The sequence below is a fragment of the Castor canadensis genome, chromosome 13 (genome assembly GCF_047511655.1).
Source record: "Castor canadensis chromosome 13, mCasCan1.hap1v2, whole genome shotgun sequence".
Taxonomy (NCBI): Eukaryota; Metazoa; Chordata; class Mammalia; order Rodentia; family Castoridae; genus Castor; species Castor canadensis.
Window position 1 is genome coordinate 92,062,063 of NC_133398.1, and position 25,107 is coordinate 92,087,169.

Sequence of the window (25,107 nt, forward strand, 5' to 3'; positions counted from 1 at the left end):
CACAAAGACCAGTGGAACAGAATAGAAGACCCAGAAATAAATTCACACAGCTACAGCCATCTGATTTTGATAAAGAAGCCAAAAACATACACTGGAGACAAGACAGCCTCTTCAATGAATTGTGCTGGGAAAACTGGTTATCTACATGCAGTATGGTGAAATTAGGCCCTTATCTCTCACTCTGTATAAAAATCAATTCAAAATGGTTCGAAGATTTTAATGTAAGATCCAAAACTACCATGGGAAAACACTGGAAAATACAGACATTTGTAATTATTTCCTGAGTAGTACTCCAGTTACCCAGGAAATAAGAGAAGAATAGATATCTCAAATTAAAAAAGCTTCTGCCCATCGAAGGAAACAATTGGAATCAAATGAATCAAGAGACATTGCACAGAATGGGAGAAAATCTTTGCCAGCTATTCAGTGGATAAAGGATTAATGTCCAGAATATAAAAGAGCTCAAAAAATTAAATAGCAAAAGAACAAATAATCCAATTAATAAATGAATAGATTTCAGAATAATTATAAATGGCTAATAAATATATGAAGAAATGTTCAACATCCTTTACCATAAAGGAAATGCAAATCAAAATGGTACTGAGATTCCATCTCATCCCAGAATAATTATAAATGGCTAATAAATACATGAAGAAATGTTCAACATCCTTTACCATAAAGGAAATGCAAATCAAAATGGTACTGAGATTCCATCTCATCCCAGTCAGAATGGCAATCATCAGCAACAAATGCTGGGCAGATGTGGGAAAAAGGAGCCCTCAGACACTATTGGTAGGAATGTAAACTAGAGCAACTAATGTGGAAATCAGTAGGGGGGATTCATCAAAAAATTAAAAATAGACCTGGTATACCACTCTTGGGCATACTTCTGGAGTATATGTTAACATACAAGAGAGATTCCTGTACACCCATGTTTATACAAGTACTGTTCACGTTAAGTCAGGCCATGGAATCAGGCTAGGTACCCAACAGCTGATGAATGCATAAAGAAAATGTAATATATACATATATACATATATGTATACACCATGTAGTATTATTCAGCCATAATAATAAAATTATGTCATTTGCAGAAAATCAACTGAAGATAATCATGTTGAATGAGATAAGCCAAGATCAAAAAGCCAAATACAGCATATATGGTTTTGCTTATATGTGAGACCTAGACCTAAAATGATGATGATTTTGACTTGATTGTAAAAGGGAGACTGAGAAGGGGATCAGTGGGAGAGTGGGAAAGGAGAGGGTACAAAAGAGTGAAGAGGATCAAAGTACATTACATATATATGTATATAAATACAAATATGAAGATAGTATGATGAAGTCCACAAAGCACTGTTTGAAAAGGGGAGGTTAAGGGAACAGGGGGTGAACTTCTTCAAAGTACACTGTATATGCATCTAAGGAATTATCACAATGAAATCCCCTCTTACTATTAAAGTATACTAAGAAAAGATGTAAGAAAAACAGATTTTTAAAAAGAGCCTAGCAAAATGAGTACCCAAAGCAAAGCACTGTGAAGGTTTGTGGTGCACTGAGCAACAAAAAGAAAAACAGACCCTGAAGCCTCCAAATAGAAAAGACTATCCACTTGTCAATCAAAGAATCAGAATGGCGCTGAGCTTCTCAGCTTTCTTCATTAGAAGTTAAAAGACCTGAAACAATCTTTAGACTAATAAGGAAAATGATTCCCGGGGTCAGTAATTCTTTTAGCCAAATTCTTAATCATATGTGAAGATTGCATGTGGACATTTTCAAGTAAAAAATTATCTCGCATTAAACCTGTCTCAGGAAACTACTGTAGGATGTCCTCCCCAAAAATAAAAGCATAAACTTTGAAAAAAGGAAGACTCCATAATCTGAAAATGTGACCCATCATGGACATTGCTAGGAAATATCAAAAGTTCCAGGATAACTAGTTCACTAGTTCACTAGGAGGATGGAGGTTCTAGGCAAATCATTGCCAGAAAAGAATGAAAGGAGTGGAGAGGAATTTTATAGTTTTATTGGAGAAGAATTAGTTATAATTCACAAAAAGTTGGATGAAATGGAAGTATGGTCATTTTATATTAGGTAGTTCAGGTATGAATAATACCATAAAATCATAATGAGATAAATGAACATTGATTTAACTAAAAGCTGTAATGTAACTTACATTGGGAGAATGGAGGGGGAAGTATAAGTAGAGAAGAGGAGGTGATAAACTCTTACTCCTATGATACATACACAGTAGACAATACCTAAAATTCATAAAAGACATAAAAACCAGAAGAAACAGCTAAAAAGGAGGAAGGAGGCTGGCTCTAGGGAGTGGGACTCAGGTGAAAGGTTAGGGAAGGAACTGCTTTTTTTTTAAATGATAAACTTTATGATAGCATTATATATATATTATAAATTATGGCAATGTATACATATAATTACTATATATAACATACATATTACTATCCTCAAATTAAGCTACAATAAACACTTTATAAATTTGATAGATAACTCCATAAGAATAAAAGCAAATTATATGTTTAAACACACCAAATATCAACCTCTAAGAAACTGTAACAATTCTACCATGTAACAAGCCAAGGAAGAAAAGCCAATTTTAGAAAATAATGAAAAAAGAAAAATAGTACCTCTTAAAACCTAACCTAGGCATTCTTGATGGTAAATTCATAGTTTGAATCAATCAATCGATCTGTCTATCTATTTTAAAAGAGGCATTTAACTTAAGTTTCTGATAAGGAACCCCCAAAAAATCCATGGGAGAAAACAGTAAGAGTGTATATTTTGTCTGTTTTTCCTAATTTATAAGCAGTCTGAATTGTTATTTATCTGTTGGGTTGTGTCTTTTTAGGCCTTAAACACAGACAGTTTGAAAATATCAACTCGCCTGAACTTGTTGGAACAAGAGTTGTCTGAAAAGAGTGTGCAGCTTGACAGCAGCACAACTGAGGAGAAAATAAAGATTTCAGAACAAATTCAAGCCCTCCAGAAAGAAAAGGATCAGCTCCAGAGACAAAGAAACAGTGTGGATGAAAAACTTAAAAATGGTAGAGTGCTGTCGCCCGAAGTAAGTCAGTATTCTTTGGAACTGAAGTTGCTGTATGATGATGGATAACTTGAGTAATTTCTTATCACATAATCATAAAAATGATAAATCTGGTAAACTTTGTTTTCCTTGAGATTTTGTCAGCTGTAATGAGTTTACTTAGCATCTCTTTGGCACTATTTTAAACCATGATTGGGTAGAGACAGATGTCCTCACAGAGTGGTTCAGAGATGTGGCCTCTTCCTGGCACTGTTAGGCATTAGGAAACTAATACTTCCTTGAGTATGGCCTTCTGAGCTGGGTTTTCTCATCCCAAATCACAGAACACAGAAAATAATTTGAAGGACTCTTTTCTCAGTTCTTCCAAGGAGGGCACCCAACTTCTCTTTTATATATCTGTCTTAAAGATACTAGGTGGTTCACTATGTACCACAAATGCCTAGGGTTAATTCTTTCTGTGGAAACATGTTTGGAAAGGGGCTGATGTTTGGGAGCATATTCCCACTAGGTCCAAACAAATAGACACACAAAATCAAATCCCAGTAAAATACCTTTCAGTTACAGTTTTTAAAGAGCATATGGCTCCACTCATCTCTATTAAAAAAAACAAAACTGTGTAAAAGACAGTTCATTCATTGGCTATCTAATTGCCCTAGACTTGTCTTTTAGAAAATTTTTATTTCAGTTGGTATTGGTCCCTCTACCTGACTTTATTAGACAAAGATGAACTTTTGAGCTTGAATTTTCTCTGCAAATATGTATTGTTGATATCCTATCATTTCCAAATCAAGGGAAAATTGCTAAAAGAAGGTGAATTGTTGGGGATTATGTGCTTGCTGAATCTTTGTAGTGTATTTCAGATTGGGGCAAGAAAGTTAAGTGGACTAGTTTAGAAGAAACAGGAGAAAGGATAGCATGAAATTTAGATTATTGCTCATTGAATTGTTGAAAGGAATTGAAGAGTCTCAGCTGAAGGAACATTATACGCCTTTACTGACCTTATTTCATAACTTAACTTGGATAGCTGTGCAGAGGCTCACAGACTCAGGTTATCTTCCTAAGGTATTAAATTGTAACCCCAAGCTTTTAGATTTGGAAGTATAAGAGCCTAAGATACAGTAAAATGTGTGCATTTAAGGAATTCTGTCTACCCAGGAGTTTTCTAGGCTTTGTGGAAGAAACAAAAAAGTAGAAAGTGTTATGCTTCCCTTGAGAAACTGATATTCTATCTACAAAAAGAGATAGAAACATTAAAATAAAAACCCTAAACCTCAAAGAATATAAAAAAGCAAGTTATGATTCTCCCAAAACTAATGAACCAATAAAGAAATGGGCACGTGAACTAAACAGAACTTTCTCAAAAGAAGAAATTCAAATGGCCAGAAAACACATGAAAAAATGCTCACCATCTCTAGCAATAAAGGAAATGTAAATTAAAACCACACTAAGATTCCACCTCACCCCTGTTAGAATAGCCATCATCAGCAACACCACCAACAACAGGTGTTGGCAAGGATGCGGGAAAAAGGAACCCTCTTACACTGTTGGTGGGGATGTAGACTAGTACAACCACTCTGGAAAAAAATTTGGAGGCTACTTAAAAAGCTGGACATCGATCTACCATTTGATCCAGCAATACCACTCTTGGGGATATACCCAAAAGACTGTTACTCCAGAGGCACCTGCTCATCCATGTTTATTGCGGCACTATTCACAACAGTCAAGTTATGGAAACAGCCAAGATGCCCCAGCACTGACGAATGGATTAAGAAAATGTGGTATCTATACACAATGGAATTTTATGCAGCCATGAAGAAGAGCGAAATGTTATCATTCGCTGGTAAATGGATGGAATTGGAGAACATTATTCTGAGTGAGGTTAGCCTGGCCCAAAAGACCAAAAATCGTATGTTCTCCCTCATATGTGGACATTAGATCAAGGGCAAACACAACAAGGGAATTGGACTATGAGCACATGATAAAAGCGAGAGCACACAAGGGAGGGGTGAGGATAGGTAAGACACTTAAAAAACTAGCTAGCATTTGTTGCCCTTAATGCAGAGAAACTAAAGCAGATACCTTAAAGCAACTGAGGCCAATAGGAAAAGGGGACCAGGAACTAGAGAAAAGGTTAGATCAAAAAGAATTAACCTAGAAGGTAACACCCACGCACAGGAAATCAATGTGAGTCAATGCCCTGTATAGCTATCCTTATCTCAACCAGCAAAACCCCTTGTTCCTTCCTATTATTGCTTATACTCTCTCTACAACAAAATTAGAGATAAGGGCAAAATAGTTTCTGCTGGGTATTGAGGGGGTGGGGGGGAGAGGGAGGGGGCTGGAGTGGGTGGTAAGGGAGGGGGTGGGGGCAGGGGGGAGAAATGAACCAAGCCTTGTATGCACATATGAATAATAAAAGAAAAAAAAAAGAAAAACATTCTCCTTGTAGTATTTATAAAGATTATAAATAATACATTAAATAGAATCTCAAAAAAAAAAGCAAGTTATGGGTAATATATTAACGTTATTACATTATTTATGCAAAGCAGTGCAGTGGTAAGGGAAGATGTATCAAGGCTGCCTTGGTCGATTAGAATTGTGAGTTGGATTCTGAAAAACATGGCATGCGCTGGCAGATTATAAGAAGGCCATTTTAGATAGAACAATGTTAAGGTATAGAGAGGAGAGTGAGGAAATTGTTTGCAGAATTATGTTTCCATTATTAAGAATCATTGAGGCTTCTAGTTCATGTAGAGTTCTAGATAAAAATATTATTTATGGATTTATGGTGAAAATGTAGCACTGTGCTAACTTGAGGTAATGATGAACCTTCCAGTTGTTGGGGTTCCATTAAGTCTTGTGAGCTTCTTTTTCTTAGTGTGGCTGTGAAGCTGGCTCTGCTCTTACCACTATAGTAAAGCCAAGATTAATCTTCCCAAATAGATCTTCCAATAGCAGATGATTGAAAACATGTGACTCTAACCTGACAGAAGACATAAGAAAAATCTAGGTAGAATAGTTGCGATCTTGATTCTTTAAACTTATTTAAAATTATTTTCTCTTTTCATAATAAATTATTTTTCCCAACTGTATTACTTTGTAGGAATGACAGACTTTAGATCATTGTGCTAGTCTAGTGAACCTGATGGTGGGACTGAGGTTTTGAAGTCAGAGATTTGCACTTGGTAGGCAAGTGCTCTACCATTTGAGCCATACCTCTAGTCCTTTTTGGTTTAGTCACTTTTTTTTCTGTTTGGTTTGGTCATTTTTTGAACATGGTCTCATATTTTTGTCCTGGCTGGCCTGGACTGCGATCCTGTTATTTATGCTTCCTGTGTAGCTGGAATGACAGGTGTGAGCCACCATGCCTAGCCTCTACCTTTCTTTTTTCAATTGATATAGTTGTACTTCTTTATAGGGAACAGTGTTACAATTTAATGCATATGTATATGTATAAAATGTGTAATGCTCAAAACAGTAATTAGCATTTCTGTCTCCTCAAATATTTTCTTTTCTATGTGGTAGGAACCTTTGGACTCTTCTATCTATTTTGAAATGGATAATAGTTGTAGGCTGTAGTTAGCTTATTGTACTATGGAACATAAGAAGTAATTTCTCCCTAGCTAAATGTATTTTGGTACTTACTAGCTAACCTTTCTATTCTTGTAGCATCTAATGACTGCTATTCTACTCTACTTATATGTGAACAACTTTTTAAGATTCTATAAATAAATGAGAGCATGCTATATTCATTTTTGTGCTAGGCTTATTTCACATAATATAATATCTTCCAGTCCCATCTGTGTTGCTGCAGATGACAAAAGTTCTTGCCTAGCAAGTGGGATGCAAGGAGAAAATATAAGAACTATTGTTTATTTCATAAACTTTCAATTCCATGTTTTATTATTAGAACCTTTATTTCATTTATAGATAAATACCACATACACAGTGTTTGCTCAAAAGTTTTTACTTTTTTTTTTTGAGATACTAAGGTTCAGGGTTTTGTGCTTGTTAGGCAGGTACTCTACCACTTAAGCCACACTCTGCTCTTTAGTTTTTTTTCAAATAGATTCTCATGTTTCTGCTGGGGTGACCTGGAGCCTCCTATTTATGCTTCCCATGTAGCCTGGTATTCACTACCACATCTGGTTTTATTGGTTGAGAATGGGAGTGTCACTGACTTTTTACATGAGCTGGCCTTGAACTGTAATCTTTCCTATTTCCACCTCTCAAGTACCTAGGATTACAGGCATGAGCCACTGTGCCTGGCTTGTTAACTTTTTGTTGTTTTTTTTTCCCCCAAAACATATGGAGACCACTAATTTAGGTCCTTGTTGCTCACAGTATGTTCTCTGTACCTGCAGCAACAGAATCACCTGTGGGGAGTCTGTTAGAAATGCAGTTTCTCAGGCCCCACTCAGACCTACTCAGTCATAATCTGAATTTTAATAAGCTCCTTAGTATACATTAAAATTTGAAAAGCTATGATAGTTAACTCTTAATAATTTACAGTTTGTGTTATAGCTGTTTTTCATCCCAGGACAGTTTCGCATGGTCACTTACCTTACCAGCCTATAACTATTGCTAAGTTAGAGGGAATCACAAACACTTATGTGGTGCAGCCTCACTGGGTGGGTTGTCCTTAGAGTTATATAGTCATACTACCTCATATTATCTTGGCTCTTCCTTAACTTAGATCCAAAACTGTATAGACTAAATTTATATTATCTTCAACTAGGTATAAAGGGAAATAAACTCTTCATATTTGTGTTTGGCGAAACATAATCACGGTGTGAATTGAAAATTCAAATATATTATTTGGATAATTCACTTATTTCATGATTCATTTTATTCACTCACCTAAGTACTTCTCAGTATTTGTGGTTTCTATTTTTTTTTCATTTTTCTTTTATTATTCATATGTGCATACAAGGCTTGGTTCATTTCTCCCCCCTGCCCCCACCCCCTCCCTTACCACCCACTCCACCCCCTCCTGCTCCCCCCCCCCAATACCCAGCAGAAACTATTTTGCCCTTATCTATAATTTTGTTGTAGAGAGAGTATAAGCAATAATAGGAGGGAACAAGGGGTTTTGCTGGTTGAGATAAGGATAGCTATACAGGGCATTGACTCACATTGATTTCCTGTGCGTGGGTGTTACCTTCTAGGTTAATTCTTTTTGATCTAACCTTTTCTCTAGTTCCTGGTCCCCTTTTCCTATTGGCCTCAGTTGCTTTAAGGTATCTGCTTTAGTTTCTCTGTGTTAAGGGCAACAAATGCTAGCTAGTTTTTTAGGTGTCTTACCTATCCTCACCCCTTGTGCTCTCGCTTTTATCATGTGCTCATAGTCCAATCCCCTTGTTGTGTTTGCCCTTGATCTAATGTCCACATATGAGGGAGAACATACGATTTTTGGTCTTTTGGGCCAGGCTAACCTCACTCAGAATGATGTTCTCCAATTCCATCCATTTACCAGCGAATGATAACATTTCGCTCTTCTTCATGGCTGCATAAAATTCCATTGTGTATAGATACCACATTTTCTTAATCCATTCGTCAGTGCTGGGGCATCTTGGCTGTTTCCATAACTTGGCTATTGTGAATAGTGCCGCAATAAACATGGATGTGCAGGTGCCTCTGGAGTAACAGTCTTTTGGGTATATCCCCAAGAGTGGTATTGCTGGATCAAATGGTAGATCGATGTCCAGGTTTTTTTTTTTTTTTCATTTTTCTTTTATTATTCATATGTGCATACAAGGCTTGGTTTATTTCTCCCCCCTGCCCCCACCCCCTCCCTTACCACCCACTCCACCCCCTCCCGCTCCCCCCCTCAATACCCAGCAGAAACTATTTTGCCCTTATCTCTAATTTTGTTGTAGAGAGAGTATAAGCAATAATAGGAAGGAACAAGGGGTTTTGCTGATTGAGATAAAGATAGCTATACAGGGCATTGACTCACATTGATTTCCTGTGCATGGGTGTTACCTTCTAGGTTAATTCTTTTTGATCTAACCTTTTCTCTAGTTCCTGGTCCCCTTTTCCTATTGGCCTCAGTTGCTTTAAGGTATCTGCTTTAGTTTCTCTGCGTTAAGGGCAACAAATGCTAGCTAGTTTTTTAGGTGTCTTACCTATCCTCACCCCTCCCTTGTGTGCTCTCGCTTTTATCATGTGCTCATAGTCCAATCCCATTGTTGTGTTTGCCCTTGATCTAATGTCCACATATGAGGGAGAACATACGATTTTTGGTTTTTTGAGCCAGGCTAACCTCACTCAGAATGATGTTCTCCAATTCCATCCATTTACCAGCGAATGATAACATTTCGTTCTTCTTCATGGCTGCATAAAATTCCATTGTGTATAGATACCACATTTTCTTAATCCATTCGTCAGTGCTGGGGCATCTTGGCTGTTTCCATAACTTGGCTATTCTGAATAGTGCCGCAATAAACATGGATGTGCAGGTGCCTCTGGAGTAACAGTCTTTTGGGTATATCCCCAAGAGTGGTATTGCTGGATCAAATGGTAGATCGATGTCCAGCTTTTTAAGTAGCCTCCAAATTTTTTTCCAGAGTGGTTGTACTAGTCTACATTCCCACCAACAGTGTAAGAGGGTTCCTTTTTCCCCGCATCCTCGCCAACACCTGTTGTTGGTGGTGTTGCTGATGATGGCTGTTCTAACAGGGGTGAGGTGGAATCTTAGTGTGGTTTTAATTTGCATTTCCTTTATTGCTAGAGATGGTGAGCATTTTTTCATGTGTTTTCTGGCCATTTGAATTTCTTCTTTTGAGAAAGTTCTGTTTAGTTCGCATGCCCATTTCTTTATTGGTTCATTAGTTTTGGGAGAATTTAGTTTTTTAAGTTCCCTGTATATTCTGGTTATCAGTCCTTTGTCTGATGTATAATTGGCAAATATTTTCTCCCACTCTGTGGGTGTTCTCTTCAGTTTAGAGACCATTTCTTTTGATGAACAGAAGCTTTTTAGTTTTATGAGGTCCCATTTATCTATGCTATCTCTTAGTTGCTGTGCTGCTGGGGTTTCATTGAGAAAGTTCTTACCTATACCTACTAACTCCAGAGTATTTCCTACTCTTTCTTGTATCAACTTAAGAGTTTGGGGTCTGATATTAAGATCCTTGATCCATTTTGAGTTAATCTTGGTATAGGGTGATATACATGGATCTAGTTTCAGTTTTTTGCAGACTGCTAACCAGTTTTCCCAGCAGTTTTTGTTGAAGAGGCTGCTATTTCTCCATCGTATATTTTTAGCTCCTTTGTCAAAGATAAGTTGCTCATAGTTGTGTGGCTTCATATCTGGATCCTCTATTCTGTTCCACTGGTCTTCATGTATGTTTTTGTGCCAGTACAATGCTGTTTTTATTGTTATTGCTTTGTAATATAGTTTGAACTCAGGTATTGTGATACCTCCTGCATTGTTCTTTTGACTGAGTATTGCCTTGGCTATTCGTGGCTTCTTGTTTTTCCATATAAATTTAACAGTAGATTTTTCAATCTCTTTGATGAATGTCATTGGAATTTTGATGGGAATTGCATTAAACATGTAGATTACTTTTGGGAGTATAGACATTTTTACTATGTTGATTCTACCAATCCATGAGCATGGGAGATCTCTCCACTTTCTATAGTCTTCCTCAATCTCTTTCTTCAGAAGTGTATAGTTTTCCTTGTAGAGGTCTTTCACATCTTTTGTTAGGTTTACACCTAGGTATTTGATTTTTTTTGAGGCTATTGTAAATGGAATTGTTTTCATACATTCTTTTTCCGTTTGCTCATTGTTAGTGTATAGAAATGCTAATGATTTTTCTATGTTGATTTTATATCCTGCTACTTTGCTATAGCTATTGATGATGTCTAGAAGCTTCTGAGTAGAGTTTTTTGGGTCTTTAAGGTATAGGATCATGTCGTCTGCAAATAGGGATATTTTGACAGTTTCTTTACCTATTTGTATTCCTTTTATTCCTTCTTCTTGCCTAATTGCTCTGGCTAGGAATTCCAGTACTATGTTGAATAGGAGTGGAGATAGTGGGCATCCTTGTCTGGTTCCTGATTTTAGAGGGAATGGTTTTAATTTTTCTCCGTTAAGTATAATGCTGGCTGTAGGTTTGTCATATATAGCTTTTATAATGTTGAGGAACTTTCCTTCTATTCCTAGTTTTCTTAGAGCTTTTATCATGAAATGATGTTGGATCTTATCAAAGGCTTTTTCTGCATCTATTGAGATGATCAAGTGGTTTTTGTCTTTGCTTCTGTTAATGTGGTTTATTACGTTTATTGATTTTCGTATGTTGAACCACCCCTGCATCCCTGGGATGAAGCCTACCTGGTCGTGGTGAATAATCTTTTTGATGTGTTGCTGAATTCGATTTGCCATTATTTCGTTGAGGATTTTTGCATCAATGTTCATTAAGGAGATTGGCCTATAGTTCTCCTTTTTGGAGGTGTCTTTGCCTGGTTTTGGGATAAGTGTAATACTGGCTTCATAAAATGTGTTTGGCAGTTTTCCTTCCCTTTCTATTTCATGGAACAGTTTAAGGAGGGTTGGTATCAGTTCTTCTTTAAAGGTCTGATAGAATTCAGCAGAGAATCCATCTGGTCCTGGACTTTTCTTTTTGGGGAGACTCTTGATTGCTGCTTCAATTTCATTTTGTGTTATAGGTCTATTCAGGTGATTAATTTCCTCTTGGTTCAGTTTTGGATGATCATATGTATCTAGAAATCTGTCCATTTCTTTTAGATTTTCAAATTTATTTGAATATAGGTTCTCAAAGTAGTCTCTGATGATTTCCTGGACTTCCATGGTGTTTGTTGGTATCTCCCCTTTTGCATTCCTAATTCTACTAATTTGGGTTTTTTCTCTCCTCATTTTAGTCAGGTTTGCCAGGGGTCTATCGATCTTGTTTATTTTTTCAAAGAACCAACTTTTTGTTTCATTAATTCTTTGTATGTTTTTTTTGGTTTCTATTTCGTTGATTTCAGCTCTTATTTTTATTATTTCTCTCCTTCTATTTGTTTTGGGATTTGCTTGTTCTTGTTTTTCTAGGAGTTTGAGATGTATCATTAGGTCATTGATTTGGGATCTTTCAATCTTTTTAATATATGCACTCATGGCTATAAACTTTCCTCTCAAGACTGCCTTAGCTGTGTCCCATAGGTTCCGGTAGGTTGTGTTTTCATTTTCATTGACTTCCAGGAACATTTTCATTTCCTCTTTTATTGCATCGATGATCCACTCTTCATTAAGTAATGAGTTATTTAGTTTCCAGCTGTTTGCATGTTTTTTGTCTTTACTTTTGTTGTTGAGTTCTACTTTTACTGCATTGTGGTCAGATAGTATGCACGGTATTATTTCTGTTTTCTTATATTTGCTGAGGCTTGCTTTGTGCCCTAGGATATGATCTATTTTGGAGAAGGTTCCATGGGCTGCTGAGAAGAATGTATATTGTGTAGAGGTTGGATGAAATGTTCTGTAGACATCTACTAGGTCCACTTGCTCTATTGCATATTTTAGATCTTGGATTTCTTTATTGAGTTTTTGTTTGGATGACCTATCTATTGATGATAATGGAGTGTTAAAGTCTCCCACAACCACTGTGTTGGCGTTTATATATGCTTTTAGGTCTTTCAGGGTATGTTTGATGAAATTGGGTGCGTTGACATTGGGTGCGTACAGATTGATGATTATTATTTCCTTTTGGTCTATTTCTCCTTTTCTTAGTATGGAATGTCCTTCTTTATCTCGTTTGATCAATGTAGGTTTGAAGTCTACTTTGTCAGCGATAAGTATTGCTACTCCTGCTTGTTTTCGGGGGCCATTGGCTTGGTAAATCTTCTTCCAGCCTTTCATCCTAAGCATATGCTTATTTCTGTCGGTGAGATGAGTCTCCTGTAAGCAACAAATTGTTGGATCTTCTTTTTTAATCCATTTTGTCAAATGGTGTCTTTTGATGGGTGAATTAAGTCCATTAACATTAAGCGTTAGTACTGATAGGTATGTGGTGATTCCTGCCATTTAGTTATCTTAGTTGTTTGAAGGTTTGATTGTGTGTACCTAACTTGATGTTACTCTCTACTGTCTTGCTTTTTCTTATCCTGTGGTTTGGTGCTGCCTGCCTTTTCATGGTTAAGTTGGGTTTCACTTTCTGTGTGCAGGATCCCTTGCAGAATCTTTTGTAATGGTGGCTTTGTGGTCACATATTGTTTTAGTTTCTGCTTATCATGGAAGACTTTTATTGCTCCATCTATTTTGAATGATAGCTTTGCTGGGTAGAGTATCCTGGGGTTAAAGTTATTTTCATTCAGTGCCCAGAAGATCTCACCCCACGCTCTTCTTGCTTTTAATGTTTCTATTGAGAAGTCTGCTGTGATTTTGATGGGTTTACCTTTGTATGTTACTTGTTTTTTCTCTCTTACAGCCTTCAATATTCTTTCCTTAGTTTCTGAACTTGTTGTTTTAATGATGATATGTCGTGGAGTAGTTCTATTTTGATCTGGTCTGTTTGGTGTCCTGGAGGCCTCTTGCATTTGTATGGGAATATCTTTGTCTAGATTTGGGAAATTTTCCGTTATTATTTTGTTGAATATATTACGCATTCCCTTCGCTTGCACCTCTTCTCCTTCTTCGATGCCCATGATTCTCAAGTTTGGTCTTTTGATGGAGTCAGTGAGTTCTTGCATTTTCTTTTCACAGGTCTTGAGTTGTTTAATTAATAGTTCTTCAGTTTTTCCTTTAATTACCATTTCATCTTCAAGTTCTGAGATTCTGTCTTCTGTTTGTTCTATTCTGCTGGATTGGCCTTCCATTTTGTTTTGCAGTTCTGTTTCGTTCTTTTTTCTGAGGTTTTCCATATCCTGGCTGTTTTCTTCTTTATTGTTGTCTATTTTTGTCCTGAGTTCATTTATCCATTTATTCATTGTGTTCTCTCTTTCACTTTGGTGTTTATACAGTGCTTCTATGGTTTCCTTTATTTCTTCTTTTGCTTTTTCAAATTCTCTATTTTTATTGTCTTGGAATTTCTTGAGTGTCTCCTGTACATTTTGGTTGACCCTATCCAGTATCATCTCTATAAAATTCTCATTGAGTACCTGTAGTATGTCTTCTTTTAAATTATTCTTGTGGGCTTCATTGGGTCCTTTGGCATAGTTTATCTTCATTTTGTTGGAGTCTGGATCTGAGTTTCTGTTCTCTTCATTCCCCTCTGGTTCCTGTACTAATTTTTTGCTGTGGGGAAACTGGTTTCCTTGTTTTTTCTGTCTTCCTGTCATTGTCCTTGGTGTTGTTACTGTCCCTGTATTGTGTGTAATTAAGTATTTTCTAGCTTGTAATAATAACAATGGTAATATTGAGAATGGAAGAGTGAGCTGAGATGGAAAGCAAGAAGTTAAAGAAAAGGGGAAAACAAATATACAGACAAGAGGGAGAAAGCAGAACAAGGTATCAGACAAGAGAGTTTCAAAGGTATAAACAGGGAGTGTTAGTGTGCTAATCGACAGTAAGCTGAACAGACAATAGAGAGACAGAGAGAGGATTGAAAATCAAAGATTAAAAAAATAAAAAATAAGTATATGAAAGTAATATCTATATATAAAAATGAATTAAAATGAAATGGAAAATAGAAAATTAAAAAAAAAACCAAAAAACTTCCAAGTTTATATGCAATGCAATTTCAGTCTTAATAATTTGGATGTCCGTCTCAATCTCCAGTCCTGGAGTTGGTGCCTCAGATGTTGTTCTGTAGTTGTCTCATCAAAGGGGATGCATAAAGTAGAACAAAACTACACTCACACACACACAGAAGATAAAAAAAAAAAGCCCCACCAAGTGTCCCCAGTTCAAATGCAATACAGTTTCAGTAAGTTTTTCAGCTTGCAGGTGTAATTCGGTTGTTCTCTCATCAAAGGTAGGGAGAAAAAGAAAAAAAAGCGTCTGGAGGCAGTTCTGAGAGTGGTATCTGCAACTGTGGCTTGCCTGCCTGCTGCTCTCAGCCTGTAGCTGGCGGCCTTATTTATGCAGATCTCTGGGGTGAGCTAGCACTCACCTGGTCCCACAGGCTTTGTTTGCTCAGAGTTCTCCTGTGCAGCGGCCTCTGCTACAGGCTTTCCCCTTTGCACGCACTGGGAAAGGTGACACTGCCCCGCGTTGTCAGGCCTGTGTGTTTATTTACAGTTCACGTGGGAAGTGGGTCTTCCCTCCTCTCACAAGCGTCGCTCCTGGTTGCTGGGCGCGCCCCGCTCCCGCCAGAGCCTCTCCGGCCGCCTGGCTCATTTATTTACAGTCCCGGGAAGGAGTCCCTTCCCCCAATCTTCAGCGCTCAGGGCGCCCCACCCTCTTTCCAGCGTGTCTTAACTGTTCTTATTGCTTAGTACTCAGTTTCTCTTTTTTTCCCGGGTGGAGGTCAGTCTGTCCAGGGGGCTATGCTGCTCTGGCCCAGGCTTGTCTGTGGGGGAACCGCGGTACCGCGAAGCTCACCTGGTCCGCGTCTTCCCAAGCCGTATGGGCGCCGGCCACTGGCGGCCCCAGGGGCCCTCCTCGGTTTTCCGTTTAATGTGGAGTGGAGATTCTCTGCACCGGCTGGAGATGTGGAGGAGTCAAAGTTATGCCTTTTCTCAGTGATTATGCCTGCAAAGTGTGTCTCCAACGTCTCTCCAAGATTTCACTCTAGGAGGGTCGCTTTCTGCTTCCTCCCTCTAGCCGCCATCTTGGAATCTTTCTCTGTGGTTTCTATTTTTCTCAAAGAGGTGAATATTATTTCTTATGGAGCAATTATCAAATAATTGAATGATGGTTAGCGATTACATGGAGAAATAGAATGATTATTGAACATTTTTTCCCCAAATGGCTTTCAGAAGATTTTTTAAAATGGCTTTTAAAAATAAGTATGTCAGTGATTTTCCAAGATGGCGGCTAGAGGTAGGAAGCAGAAAGCGACCCTCCTAGAGTGAAATCTTGGAGAGACGCTAGAGACACACTTTGCAGGCATAATCACCGAGAAAAGGCATAACTTTGACGCCTCCACATCTCCAGCCGGCGCAGAGAATCTCCACTTCACGTTAAACGGAGAACCGAGGAGGGCCCCCGGGGCAGCCAGTGGCCAGCGCCCATACGGCTTGAGAAGACGCGGACCAGGTGAGCTTCGCGGTACCGCGGTAGCCCCACAGACAAGCCTGGGCCAGAGCAGCATAGCCCCCTGGACAGACTGACCTCCACCCGGGGAAAAAAGAGAAACTGAGTAATAAGCAATAAGAACAGTTAAGACACACTGGAAAGAGGGTGGGGCGCCCTGAGCGCTGAAGATTGGGGGAAGGGAATCCTTCCCGGGACTGTAAATAAACAAGCCGGGCGGGCCGGAGAGGCTCTGGCGGGAGCGGGGCGCGCCCAGCAACCAGGAGCGGGGACGCTTGTGAGAGGAGGGGAGACCCACTTCCCACGTGAACTGTAAATAAACACGCAGGCCTGACAACCGGGGCAGTGCCACCTTTCCCAGTGCTTGCAAAGGGGAAAGCCTGTGGCAGAGGCCCCCGCACAGGAGAACTCTGAACAAACAAAGCCTGTGGGACCAGGTGAGTGCTAAGCTCACCCCAGAGATCTGCATAAATAAGGCCGCCAGCTACAGGCTGAGAGCAGCAGGCAGGCAAGCCACAGTTGCAGATACCACTCTCAGAACTGCCTCCAGACGCTTTTTTTTCTTTTTCTCCCTACCTTTGATGAGAGAACAACCGAATTACACCTGCAAGCCGAAAAACTTACTGAACCTGCATTGCATTTGAACTGAGGACACTTGGAGGGGCTTTTTGTGTGTGTGTGTGTGTGTGTGTGTATGTGAGTGTGTAGTTTTGTTCTACTTTATGCATCCCCTTTGATGAGACAACTATAGAACAACATCTGAGGCACCAACTCCAGGACTGGAGATTGAGACAGACACCCAAATTATTAAGACTGAAACTGCATTGCATATAAACTTGGAAGTTTTTTGTTTTTTTTTTTTAATTTTCTATTTTCCATTTTATTTTAATTCATCTTTATATATAGATATTACTTTCATTTACTTATTTTTTATTTTTTTAATCTTTGATTTTCAATCCTCTCTCTGTCTCTCTAATGTCTGTTCAGCTTACTGTCGATTAGTACACTAACACTCCCTGTTTATACCTTTGAAACTCTCTTGTCTGATACCTTGTTCTGCTTTCTCCCTCTTGTCTGTATATTTGTTTTCCCCTTTTCTTTAACTTCTTGCTTTCCATCTCAGCTCACTCTTCCATTCTCAGTATTACCATTGTTATTATTACAAGCTAGAAAATACTTAATTACACACAGTACCGGGACAGTAACAACACCAAGGACAATGACAGGAAGACAGAAAAAACAAGGAAACCAGTTTCCCCACAGCAAAAAATTAGTACAGGAACCAGAGGGGAATGAAGAGAACAGAAACTCAGATCCAGACTCCAACAAAATGAAGATAAACTATGCCAAAGGACCCAATGAAGCCCACAAGAATAATTTAAAAGAAGACATACTACAGGTACTCAATGAGAATTTTATAGAGATGATACTGGATAGGGTCAACCAAAATGTACAGGAGACACTCAAGAAATTCCAAGACAATAAAAATAGAGAATTTGAAAAAGCAAAAGAAGAAATAAAGGAAACCATAGAAGCACTGTATAAACACCAAAGTGAAAGAGAGAACACAATGAATAAATGGATAAATGAACTCAGGACAAAAATAGACAACAATAAAGAAGAAAACAGCCAGGATATGGAAAACCTCAGAAAAAAGAACGAAACAGAACTGCAAAACAAAATGGAAGGCCAATCCAGCAGAATAGAACAAACAGAAGACAGAATCTCAGAACTTGAAGATGAAATGGTAATTAAAGGAAAAACTGAAGAACTATTAATTAAACAACTCAAGACCTGTGAAAAGAAAATGCAAGAACTCACTGACTCCATCAAAAGACCAAACTTGAGAATCATGGGCATCGAAGAAGGAGAAGAGGTGCAAGCGAAGGGACCCCTGGCAAACCTGACTAAAATGAGGAGAGAAAAAACCCAAATTAGTAGAATTAGGAATGCAAAAGGGGAGATAACAACAAACACCATGGAAGTCCAGGAAATCATCAGAGACTACTTTGAGAACCTATATTCAAATAAATTTGAAAATCTAAAAGAAATGGACAGATTTCTAGATACATATGATCATCCAAAACTGAACCAAGAGGAAATTAATCACCTGAATAGACCTATAACACAAAATGAAATTGAAGCAGCAATCAAGAGTCTCCCCAAAAAGAAAAGTCCAGGACCTGATGGATTCTCTGCTGAATTCTATCAGACCTTTAAAGAAGAACTGATACCAACCCTCCTTAAACTGTTCCATGAAATAGAAAGGGAAGGAAAACTGCCTAACACATTTTATGAAGCCAGTATTACACTTATCCCAAAACCAGGCAAAGACACCTCCAAAAAGGAGAACTATAGGCCAATCTCCTTAATGAACATTGATGCAAAAATCCTCAACGAAATAATGGCAAATCGAATTCAGCAACACATCAAAAAGATTATTCACCACAACCAGGTAGGCTTCATCCCAGGGATGCAGGGGTGGTTCAACATACGAAAATCAATAAATGTAATAAATCACATTAACAGAAGCAAAGACAAAAACCACTTGATCATCTCAATAGATGCAGAAAAAGCCTTTGATAAGATCCAACATCATTTCATGATAAAAGCTCTAAGAAAACTAGGAATAGAAGGAAAGTTCCTCAACATTATAAAAGCTATATATGACAAACCTACAGCCAGCATTATACTTAACGGAGAAAAATTAAAACCATTCCCTCTAAAATCAGGAACCAGACAAGGATGCCCACTATCTCCACTCCTATTCAACATAGTACTGGAATTCCTAGCCAGAGCAATTAGGCAAGAAGAAGGAATAAAAGGAATACAAATAGGTAAAGAAACTGTCAAAATATCCCTATTTGCAGACGACATGATCCTATACCTTAAAGACCCAAAAAACTCTACTCAGAAGCTTCTAGACATCATCAATAGCTATAGCAAGGTACCAGGATATAAAATCAACATAGAAAAATCATTAGCATTTCTATACACTAACAATGAGCAAATGGAAAAAGAATGTATGAAAACAATTCCATTTACAATAGCCTCAAACAAAATCAAATACCTAGGTGTAAACCTAACAAAAGATGTGAAAGACCTCTACAAGGAAAACTATACACTTCTGAAGAAAGAGACTGAGGAAGACTATAGAAAGTGGAGAGATCTCCCATGCTCATGGATTGGTAGAATCAACATAGTAAAAATGTCTATACTCCCAAAAGTAATCTACATGTTTAATGCAATTCCCATCAAAATTCCAATGACATTCATTAAAGAGATTGAAAAATCTACTGTTAAATTTATATGGAAACACAAGAGGCCACGAATAGCCAAGGCAATACTCAGTCAAAAGAACAATGCAGGAGGTATCACAATACCTGAGTTCAAACTATATTACAAAGCAATAACAATAAAAACAGCATGGTACTGGCACAAAAACATACATGAAGACCAGTGGAACAGAATAGAGGATCCAGATATGAAGCCACACAACTATGAGCAACTTATCTTTGACAAAGGAGCTAAAAATATACGATGGAGAAATAGCAGCCTCTTCAACAAAAACTGCTGGGAAAACTGGTTAGCAGTCTGCAAAAAACTGAAACTAGATCCATGTATATCACCCTATACCAAGATTAACTCAAAATGGATCAAGGATCTTAATATCAGACCCCAAACTCTTAAGTTGATACAAGAAAGAGTAGGAAATACTCTGGAGTTAGTAGGTATAGGTAAGAACTTCCTCAATGAAACCCCAGCAGCACAGCAACTAAGAGATAGCATAGATAAATGGGACCTCATAAAACTAAAAAGCTTCTGTTCATCAAAAGAAATGGTCTCTAAACTGAAGAGAACACCCACAGAGTGGGAGAAAATATTTGCCAATTATACATCAGACAAAGGACTGATAACCAGAATATACAGGGAACTTAAAAAACTAAATTCTTCCAAAACTAATGAACCAATAAAGAAATGGGCATGTGAACTAAAGAGAACTTTCTCAAAAGAAGAAATTCAAATGGCCAGAAAACTCATGAAAAAATGCTCACCATCTCTAGCAATAAAGGAAATGCAAATTAAAACCACACTAAGATTCCACCTCACCCCTGTTAGAATAGCCATCATCAGCAACACCACCAACAACAGGTGTTGGCGAGGATGCGGGGAAAGAGGAACCCTCTTACACTGTTGGTGGGAATGTAGACTAGTACAACAACTCTGGAAAAAAATCTGGAGGCTACTTAAAAAGCTGGACATCGATCTACCATTTGATCCAGCAATACCACTCTTGGGGATATACCCAAAAGACTGTTACTCCAGAGGCACCTGCACATCCATGTTTATTGCGGCACTATTCACAATAGCCAAGTTATGGAAACAGTCAAGATGCCCCAGCACTGACGAATGGATTAAGAAAATGTGGTATCTATACACAATGGAATTCTATGCAGCCATGAAGAAGAACGAAATGTTATCATTCGCTGGTAAATGGATGGAACTGGAGAACATCATTCTGAGTGAGGTTAGCCTGGCCCAAAAGACCAAAAATCGTATGTTCTCCCTCATATGTGGACATTAGATCAAGGGCAAACACAACAAGGGGATTGGACTATGAGCACATGATAAAAGCGAGAGCACACAAGGGAGGGGTGAGGATAGGTAAGACACCTAAAAACTAGCTAGCATTTGTTACCCTTAATGCAGAGAAACTAAAGCAGATACCTTAAAGCAACTGAGGCCAATAGGAAAAGGGGACCAGGAACTAGAGAAAAGGTTAGATCAAAAAAAATTAACCTAGAAGGTAACACCCATGCACAGGAAATCAATGTGAGTCAATGCCCTGTATAGCTATCCTTATCTCAACCAGCAAAACCCCTTGTTCCTTCCTATTATTGCTTATACTCTCTCTACAACAAAATTAGTGATAAGGGCAAAATAATTTCTGCTGGTTATTGAGGGGGGGGGAGCGGGAGGGGTTGGAGTGGGTGGTAAGGGAGGGGGTGGGGGCAGGGGGGAGAAATGAACCAAGCCTTGTATGCACATATGAATAATAAAAGAAAAATGAAAAAAAAAAAACGGAGAAACTAGTGAGACTTGAAAAAAAAAAATAAGTATGTCAGCCCTCCCACTAGATGAGGTTATTACATACCTGTTTCTTGTATTCCAAAAAAGTAGGTCCAGAAGTCATTCTGGTTTTTTTTTTTAAGTACTGGAGTTTGAACTCAGGACCTCATGCTTGCTAGGCAGGCACTCTATCACTTGTCACTCCACCAGCCCCAGAAGTCACTCTGATCTTTAGGTAGATCAGAAATACCCACTTTTCCTTTAGGCTGCTGAGAAGAGGAATAGGAAAAAATAACCAAGGACATAAGAAATCTTTTTCCTTTTCCTTCATTGAGTCATTCAACAGACAATGATTTATGTGAAAGGTACTATACTAGGCAATAAGGATTTGAGTGTGGACAAGACTGTCTGCTGCCTTCAAGGAGCTTAGTCCAGGTAACCTCCACAACAGGTGTAGAAATACAGAAGCACATACCAAATCTCACAAATCTGAAATAATTTCTTAACAGAGATTTGGATTCCTCCCTCCCCCAGCCAAAACAACATGTCAGAGAACTGGTAGGTTTTCTGGTGGGGATTCATCAGGTTTGTTTTCCTGCAAAGGAAATCTCTAGTATATGAAAACATGTTATGTTACCACCTTTTTAAGTACCAGTTTTTAGGACTGTTATTAAATAATTTCTCTTAATAACATTTCATAGAAATCTTAGGAAATCAGTCATGTCCTTAGGTATCCACAGCTTTTGTTAACCATACTTCATTTTTTCCCAGGGACTTTCCTCTGATTCCTAGTTTTTAATAACTTATTCTAAATTTATTTTTTCTTTCTCTCGTAGAAATGTACTGTTTTGATAGGTCATTGGCAGGACAGCAGGGGAGTGTCTAGATCTCATTAGTGGAAATACTGACATGTAAAATATACTTCAGGAATTGTGGAGGGAGATGATAATACTGATACTTCTGTGGGATGAAGCTTTATTCAGGTGTATTCCTTGGATTAGGTGATGAGCATGTGTATGAGCTTGGAATGTTGCAGAACTCACCTGACTTCTGCCTTTTCTATTTATTACACAAAGCTTATTGTGAAGATGCAACAATTCCATGTTATTCACAGATATGGTACATTGTAGAGAATAGCAAGAACTCAAACCTTTTCTTAAAATTTAGTAAAAGAGGGGCAATGTTCCTTAAATTCAAATAGTATAGTAAGACCTGAGAATATGACTAATTCCAATTTGTACTATTTCATTGTAAATGAGTGTTTTTCTATTGTGTTATGTCTAGGAAGAACACATGCTTTTCCAACTTGAAGAAGGGATTGAAGCTTTGGAAGCAGCAATTGAATACAAGAATGAAACTATCCAAAGTCGCCAGAACTTACTTAGAGCATCATTTCAAAATCTACCTCATAGTGAAGCAAATGTCCTGGAAAAACTAATTTGCCTGACTCCCGTTGAGATTAGAGCTATTCTTTTCAGATATTTCAATAAGGTTTGTTTTTTTTTTTTTTGAGGAACAGTATTTTTCTAATAGAGATCAAGTTGCTCCCCGTATTTATATTTAATTTTTATTTCAATTATTTTTGGCTGCACTGAGGTTTGAACTCAAGACTTCATGCTTGCTAGGCAGGTGGTCTTACCACATGAGCCACTCCACCAGCCCTTACATTTAATTTTTAAAGAAAAAATTTAAAGGCTCAAAGATTTGATGGTGTAACTACAAATCTAAGCATGACTTCTGTTTACAGCACTGAGTATGTTCTTCTGCATACGTAGGCTTAACTTTTTGTGAGGTGCTTCAAGTTGGAAGACCTTTCATTAGAAGGCCTTTTTGACATAGTTTTAAAATCAAAGGATTTAAAGTACATTCCTTCTGTATTTCTTAAGTCTAGATTTGAATGTTGCTATGCAGCATACATGAAAAAATCAAGGCTCCTCCAACTTTTAACTTCTTTTTCTTCATTGCTGTAGGGTAGATAAACCTGTACTTTTCTTTAATAATATGTAAATTGCAATGGAGATGAAGTGGTGCATTGGCAGCAAAGGTAGTAGTAGATTTTATTAACCTCATATGCATAAATCAATTAAAATATTTTATTACATACAAATTTGACAGTTTACTGAACCAGAGATGTTTCATAGCATTGAGAAATATGTTGATCTTTTTTCTCGTATTTTTTCCACTTATGATACATATTATGAAGTATTATTTTCTCCAAAAAACATATTGTTTATAGGAATATCAGACAATTGATAAAAAGCACTCAAGTATTTTTTAAAGTTCTAATTATGTGAAATAAAGATAAAAGGTGAATGAAAATGTTATATACAGCCTCCTCTTTAATAATCACTATCAGTAATTACTGTTATTTATGAGAGTGCATCCTATTGCTGTGTGTTTGGAGAGCAGAAAAATGGTAGAGTACTGTGCTAGGCTTGGATATAGAGAACTCTTTTGTGGTATGTTTAAGGGTTCTTAACCCAAGGTCCAGTACCCTAGCCAAGGTTGGTGGGTTTTCAATATTTGTAGAAATATTGTTTTGAAAAGAAGGTCATTAGATGACTAACAAGTTCTGTGACAAAGATACTGTGTCTTAAGTATTTTTACTTGGGAAGAATCAAACAGACAAAATGCAAGTCCTGAAACCTTTTTAAGGTCAAAAAATTGTCACTTGGGGTTAAGCAGGGAATTATCTAGATTTGCAATAATAAGAATTCTTCTTAATATCCATGTAGATTAGACAAGTAAGGTTACATTATTCAGGAGGTACAGATCAGGAGGATCAGGATTTAACACCAAACTGGGCAAAAAGTTAGGAAGACAAGATGGATATGGTGGTACATACTTATAATCTCAGCTACATGAGAAGCATACGTAGGAGGATCATGGTCTGAGGCTGGCTGGGGGCATTGTTCAAGTGATAGAGTGGCTGCTTAGCAAGTGTGAGGTCCTGGTACTGACAGAGGAGAGAGAGAGAGAGAGAGAGAGAGAGAGAGAGAGAGAGAGAGAGAGAGAGAGAGAGAGACAGAATTGTATAATGTAAACCTCAGAGATCACATCTAAGAAGTTTTGAAGGGGTATAATTATAGAACAACAATATTGAAAATAAAAGTTACCAGCATTGCAGAAAATTCCAAAGGTTGTTTTGTGGGTATGTTATAAAGCATTTATCTAGGGACACAGCACCTTTTAGGAAGCACTTATGCTGCAGAGATTAAGAAGTTCACTTTTATGTCCAAGAAAAGTACATTAATCTATTGTGTTAGGCTATGTAAGACACATTTAAGAGATAAGAAATGTCTTCACTAGGTGGTTAATTTGCGAGAAGCTGAACGGAAACAACAGTTACAGAATGAAGAGATTCAAATGAAGGTTCTTGAACGAGATAATATGGTTCATGAGTTGAAATCTGCACTGGAACATCTGAAATCTCAATGTGACTCGAGACTGATCCTCCAGCAAAAGGAACATGAACAAAAGATGCAATTGCTGCTACATCATTTCAAAGGTAACTGCCCCTTTTTGTCAGTTACACAAATGTGATGGGGATGGTATTGAGGAATTCAGTCACTCAACATGGGATCCAACATGTTACTACTTCTACCAGTTTTTGGCCTTTACATGTTTTGGGAAAGTTCACTTTGATGTTAAGGCTATTCATACTTGAAATGCTATCCCTCTATCTGTCCCATCACACACAAAAAGTGCTACAATCCTGTTAGTTTGTTGGTCTAGTTTTTATGTGAAAATGTGGACTAAGCTTTTTGGTGTTCAGTGAAAAATGTTTTGTCTCACAAAAATAACAGTACTATGAAACTTAAATTATTTTCCATTC

The 25,107-nt window shown here is 37.8% G+C and overlaps 1 protein-coding gene across 10 annotated transcripts in view; it reads left to right on the top strand.

Annotated features, from left to right (window-relative positions):
• The window catches only part of Kif27 (kinesin family member 27), a 103,003-nt gene that overhangs the window by 70,509 nt on the left and 7,387 nt on the right, over window positions 1–25,107 (top strand). For all 10 annotated transcript variants that reach the window (XM_074052287.1, XM_074052286.1, XM_074052283.1 and 7 more), the window contains 3 exons: window positions 2,870–3,085; window positions 22,557–22,763; window positions 24,582–24,780. In XM_074052287.1, coding sequence (XP_073908388.1) covers window positions 2,870–3,085; window positions 22,557–22,763; window positions 24,582–24,780 — 622 coding nt within the window. The remainder of the gene's footprint in view (window positions 1–2,869; window positions 3,086–22,556; window positions 22,764–24,581; window positions 24,781–25,107) is intronic.